This window comes from Populus trichocarpa, chromosome 12, assembly GCF_000002775.5.
Source record: "Populus trichocarpa isolate Nisqually-1 chromosome 12, P.trichocarpa_v4.1, whole genome shotgun sequence".
Classification (NCBI taxonomy): Eukaryota; Viridiplantae; Streptophyta; class Magnoliopsida; order Malpighiales; family Salicaceae; genus Populus; species Populus trichocarpa.
Window position 1 is genome coordinate 10,756,164 of NC_037296.2, and position 6,000 is coordinate 10,762,163.

Here is a 6,000-nt window from a genome sequence, read left to right on the forward strand (position 1 = left end):
TTTTAGAAAAGTTTTTTATGTTTCCAATTTAGTTCTTAAATTATAATTTTTCATATATTGTTTTTTTTTCAATTAGCTCCTTATTCTTTTGATTTCTCATTTTTACCCCAGACTCTTTTATTAAAATTTTATTAGTTGTAAATTTCATCATTCAATCAAAGTTTATGTTGTTTTATTTTTTTCAATTTAGCTCTTATTCTTTTGATTTCTTTCTTTTTTGTTAAAGTTTTTTTTGTTTTCAATTTAACTCTCCAATTTGATTTTTTTGATACCCATAAATTTATTTTTTATATTGATTTTCACCATCATTCTTTTAATTATAATTTCTTATGCGGTTGATTTTTTTTTCCTGGTTACATCCTTCAATATTTGATTTTTTTGGGATTGGACTTCATGATTTTTTTACTTTTCATGCTTCCGATCTAATGACAGGAGTTACAAGTTTTAAGAGTTAATATGGTTAGGAATCATTTTTTTCCTCATTTTCATTATGATTTTATGATTTCACATATTTGTTTTTTTTTAAAAAAATTAGTTTTGTGGTTACCTTTAATTTCTTTTATATTGATTTATCTTGGTCTCATTACCTAGACCATAAGTTTTGCAAGTCTTTATTGGATAAACAATTTTTTTGTTTCGTATTTAATTTTTGCAAGCCTTTATCGGTTTCATTATCTTTCTCTTAATTTTTTCGGTTATTTTTTAGTTATAACAACTTTTATTTATTTACATAGATTATTATTATATATTTAGATAAATTTTTTTATTTATAATTAGAATTTTTTTTCATAAAAAAACATATTAAAATAGCATGTATACTCTAGTTTTAATTTTTATTTTTTTTTAAATTTCAACGTGCTAAAGGCATAGGTGAGATAGCTAGTATAGCAGACGTTGTGGCAGAGAAATAGCGAAGCATAATCATACCAAGAAGAGTCATCATAGTAATAAGGTAATCAGCAAGTCGTTCGGGAATTCAACAAGCAGTCTATTTCCCTGTGGTTCGTTTCGTTTGACCAATTAAACGAGGATTCCTTGATTTTCTTTTTCTCGCTCTCAATCCAACACGTGTAAATTTCTCTTCTATAATCAGCAAAAATCTGCTACCCCCTCCCCTATGAATAGCCCGCCCTCCTCAATAACTACGACCTCCACAAATTACCCTTCTCCACCGTCTCTCTAATCTACCATAAACCGCACATATTCATAGGGTCAATTTAGTCACTTCGTAGTAAAAAAGTCTCACGGTCGCCGGACATGTATAAAAATAAAAAACACTGGCGCTCTTTACCTTCTTCTTTTTATTCTAAAAAAAATGCAGTCCCTCAATCTGAGACTGTCGACGGATTTTAGTACGGGTACGAGGAGGTTTGTTCCAGGTCGGAGCTTCGGAGAGGAGAGGAGACAGTGTTTGAGTTTCAGAGTTTCCTACAGAAATTGTCGGATTGTTGCATGTTCTGTTGAGAGAGATGGAAACGGTGAAGGAACAAGTTCCAGTTCGGGTTCTGATCATAGTCCGAGTTCGTTTTTGTCTCGGAGTCAAACGTATGCTATGCTAAAACAACAAATGGAGGTTGCTGCGCAATCTGAGGTAACATTTTACTATTATTACTGTTATGTTTTCTCACAGTTAATTCATTGTGTTTATTTCTTTGGAACAATTTCATTTTAAATAAAATCAATTTCTTTCTTTTTTTTTAAAAAATTCTGATTTGTCATTACATTTTAATTGTGAAATTGTATGCTTAATCACTGTTTGGTTTCTCGGAAAATGTAGCAATTTGTGGGTTCAAAGTTACCCTTTTTTTTGGTTGGGGATGTGGCCAATATAAGCAAAATATGTGTGACATCGAAGGTCAAGAAGCTTGATTGGTTTTTTGTTATGGCAATAAAATGGGTTATTGAGTATCGAAAGTTGACCAATGTCTATTGTAACTCTATAACTTTGTTTGTTTTGACATTAGGATTATGAAGAAGCTGCGAGAATTCGTGATTCGTTGAAATCATTTGAGGAAGAGGAACCAGTTTTGCGGCTGCATAGGTTGCTGAAGGAGGCAGTTGCTGATGAGCAGTTTGAGGTAACTGTTTGCGGCATCTCATTTCCAATTTGAATGTGATGTTACTTTATATTATATAGTGGGTTTATTTGTGCCGCTATTCTTTTTAGACCACTGGAGAAGTAATTCATTTTAGATGGAAACATTTCGTGTTTGGGTTTGGTCAAAATGGTTATCGTGTTGTTTTTCTGTTTATTTTTTCAGTCTCCCTGATTCTTCAATTCTGCGTCTTTTGTAATGTTTCAGCTTGCCAGTTGTTGCCCATTTTACCTGTTAAGTTTCTCGTTATGCTGTAATAGAAAAAAAGGTTATTGAGAATAATCATTTACCAGCAGTGTAAATGACCGGGATAAACTACTCTGTGCTTCCTTTGTTCTTAAGTTTTATAGGCTTTTAGATTTTGTTTGCCGCTTCATGAAGAGTTCATAAGAGAATAGTGTCCGAAAACTATGAGTGTTCCCAATCGTGGGTCAAACACACGATATATATCTAAGGTTAAGATATAGTTGGCCTCAATTGGCCTCAACCCACATGGAGCACTTGAGTTGAAGACCTCTTGCACCAACCACCCTTCTGCAAGCTTTGACAGTGTAGGTTCTTAGGATGTTGTCAGTTTAGCATAAGATATCCCATCTTTTCTCTTTGGCATTTGCCTTATCCGGTGACTGTATGCTTGTTTCTTAAATCATCTATCAGCACAAATATGACCATAAAAGTACCACAAAGCAATTCAATATTCTAGTAAAGGGCATGGAAGTGATATAACTTCATGGAAGCCTGGATATCCAATGGTAGTTTGCAATGAGATGCATCAATCTATATATTACAACAGTACAAGTAACAGTCTTTTCTTCATCCTAGTGTCTTGGAATGGGGCCTATATATTTCTTGGACTTAAAATGAGGTTGCACTTTACAGTTATGATTTCAGTTTTTTGATATAGCAACTATTTTGCCAGAATCATGCCATAAAAAATAATTTCACATTATTCCTAAGCTATTCTGTTTACCATGGACGTTTCTGATAAACTTTTTATCTCTGGTAAATTTTTGGCAGGATGCAGCTAGGTATCGAGATGAGTTAAAGGAAATTGTGCCACACTCTCTCTTGAAATGTTCAAGTGATGCAACTACCTTGGTATGCTAACAATCTGATCAGCATGGTGGTTATTACTGTTTTAGAAATCCCTTGTTTGATATAAACTGATTTCATTTAGTTCATGTAGCTTCTTTGACCATCTGGCATATAAATTGATTTAAACTTAAAAATCCCATATGTTTATCCTCTCCATTTTTCCTTGACTCTGTTATCTTACAATTTGATTTGTGTATTTAAATCTGGCCACTGCAAAACTTATTTCAGCATTTTTGAATTAGAGACCCACCTGATGCTCTGGAATAACCAGTTTTGACCTCCTGGTATATCATATCTAATAAAATACTATCAGCATGGGAAATATGTTCAAATTGGGTAATAAATGGGATAATTCTGGATGGGGCTTCATAATACGTGCGAGCTGGCGATACATAACACAAAGGTGCTTTACTATGCATGATCTTTTCGATGATAGTACAGACATGTTTGAAATTGAGAGAATAAATGGGTTGTGTATGGATGGGACAGTTGCAATATGTGTGAGTTGGCAATAAACAATACAAAATTGCTTTATTATGCATGATCTTTTCAACATGTCAAAGTAAATACCCACAATCTGGTCTAGATTTGAGTTTTGTGCTCTTGATCAGGTAATCATCTTGTTGCTGTACTTTGCATAAACTGAGTTAGCAATAGATAAAATAAAGTTGATTAAAAGGAAGAGGCCAAATAAAAGGCATATTAGAAATGGTTTAAATTGATTTGAGCAGTCATAACCCAAGTCTTGTGTATATCAGGGGATCAGGAATCAAGTTAGGAGCTTGTACATCGAGGGCCGAAGTCAGCCTTCAAAGGGGCAGTACTTCTTTGCATATAGAATAAGAATCACTAATAACTCAGATCGCCCCGTTCAACTTCTCAGAAGACACTGGATTATCACAGATGCCAAAGGAAAAACTGAAAATGTTTGGTGAGTTAAATTATCTTATTCTGGTCAAGATTCTTCAAAAGTACTCTGGTTTATATATCTTGGTTTTGGTGACAACTTCTTCGATGAGACAAATCCTATGGATTGTGTCATGCATCGTCCATCAATTTCTTTTACTTTTTGGTTCCATCAGCATTGGCTTCCTATGAATTTTGTATCATTTGTCATGCTGCAGGGGAGTTGGAGTTATTGGTGAACAGCCAGTTATACTTCCTAGGACAGCATTTGAATACTCATCTGCATGCCCGCTATGCACTCCCAATGGTAGAATGGTAAGTTGCAGTTATATTCTCTCAACCTGAAGAGTGATTGCTGGTTTTTCACCTTTTCTTTTCTTAATTTGGAGGGGATGGGGACAAGGTTTGTGCTTATATATCAAGATTGATAAATCCCATGAGTATTGAAGTTAGAGCATGATATATGGCCAGTGTTCATATAGCCTCGAAGCAAGGCTGTTTTTATCATGTATTGAAATATTGTCTTGATTATATCTGTATCAGAGATATGTAATCTAGTTTATATTTCACCACACAACAAATTCCAGCACAGTAATGGATGTTTGCCTTGCTGGCATCATGCTTTCTATTTTATGGTTATATGCCTTTCGTTCTTGGAAGTCGTGGTCCGTAGAAGTGTTCTTAAAGCTAAATGAATTAATTTTTTTTTAGTTTATTTTAGGTGCGAATGATTTTGAAAATTTTGGATATTTCCCTTTCATAGGGATGCTAGTAAAATTTATTTCTTTCGTACAATTGCAGGAAGGTGACTTTGAGATGAAACACATCGACAAAGCAGGCTCACCCGCGTTCAATGTTGCTATTGCCCCGTTTTCTCTCTCAATACTTGGAGATGGAAGTGATGCCTTTTGATTTAGGCTTCATGGTTCACTCAAAGAGAGCGGAGGATCCGCATCCATTCAGGTTTGAAAAGCTGTAAAATATATCTTATCTTGCGAGTGTAAAATTCTTCTCCTTTTTGGTATAATTTATGCTGTCATCCATTATTAGTCTAGATGGATGAAAATTGTCAAATTTACATGTAACAAACCTATGGAAGAAATAATAATAGGAGAGTGGATTGAGTATTACCAACGCTATGCTATTACCACTTGTGGTGGAGATGAAGTAGCCATATATAGGTAGCATCAATCTATGGTTGTCTTGTCACAACTGTCCAGGCTTAGTTACGAGGGGCAGGGTTACCTTAGCATTCCTTTTGAAGAATTCTGGTTGATTGAAATAATCTTCTTGGAAGTGATTCCGATGCATGTAAAAGGGCATAGAATCGTATCGTCAACTAATCCTCGACATCCTAACATCCAGTATACCTCTACAGGGTCTGCACTGTTGAAGTCGAAAGAATCCCTTGGTAAAAGTGCTTCTTATTAGGAAAATGAACCAGATGGTCCAGCTCCAATACCAGCTTGCAGGCCCAGCCCCTTGCTGTTTTTCCAAGTAATCCACTGTTGAGTGGATTATTCTTTGGTTCTTGGGTTTCTTTAAAGCAATTGTAACTTAGTTCTTCAGCAGATCTTTGCCCCGCTGTAAGTTGAGGGTTGAAAATGTTATTAAAACATTGTAAACATATTTTCTAGTAAAAAAAAAAATTAAACTGTTCAGGTGTTGATTCAATACGATTTGGTTAATAGTTTTCAAGATATTCTAGATCATCACTAAAAAAATTTCAAAATGATATTTTTTTTAAATATTGAGATGATAATATATTAGATCAACTTGGATAAACTCGAGTGAACCTGTCAAATTCATAACCCAGATCATGAGACTATGATAATTCTATAGAAAACAAATTGAAACAAATTATAAAGTTCAATTTCTAATCAACTTAATATTAATAGATAAA

General features: G+C 34.2%; 1 protein-coding gene across 2 annotated transcripts; it reads left to right on the forward strand.

The window, feature by feature from the left end:
- Positions 1-1,041: 1,041 nt before the first annotated feature.
- LOC7458039 (uncharacterized) lies at positions 1,042-5,769 on the forward strand. Of its 2 annotated transcripts, XR_002976972.2 has the most exons (7): positions 1,042-1,591; positions 1,965-2,078; positions 3,114-3,194; positions 3,950-4,122; positions 4,316-4,412; positions 4,899-5,060; positions 5,476-5,769. XR_002976972.2 is itself a non-coding variant. In XM_002318020.3 (6 exons), the coding sequence occupies exons 1-6, from the start codon at positions 1,316-1,318 to the stop codon at positions 5,007-5,009; spliced, it is 852 nt and encodes a 283-aa protein (XP_002318056.1). In that variant the 5' UTR covers positions 1,043-1,315; the 3' UTR covers positions 5,010-5,227. The 2 variants fall into 2 exon arrangements, 1 of the variants encoding a protein (XP_002318056.1); XM_002318020.3 differs by lacking the exon at positions 5,476-5,769 and having other exon boundaries at positions 1,043-1,591; positions 4,899-5,227.
- The last annotated feature ends 231 nt before the right edge of the window (positions 5,770-6,000 follow it).

What these genes read in the sequence shown, in the direction of transcription:
- LOC7458039 (XM_002318020.3), top strand. Translation starts at nt 1,316, where the DNA reads ATGCAGTCCCTCAATCTGAGACTGTCGACGGATTTTAGTACGGGTACG. An exon ending in AGGTTGCTGCGCAATCTGAG is followed by an intron (nt 1,592 to 1,964) that starts GTAACATTTTAC and finishes TTTTGACATTAG; the next exon opens with GATTATGAAGAAGCTGCGAG. An exon ending in GCACTCCCAATGGTAGAATG is followed by an intron (nt 4,413 to 4,898) that starts GTAAGTTGCAGT and finishes GTACAATTGCAG; the next exon opens with GAAGGTGACTTTGAGATGAA.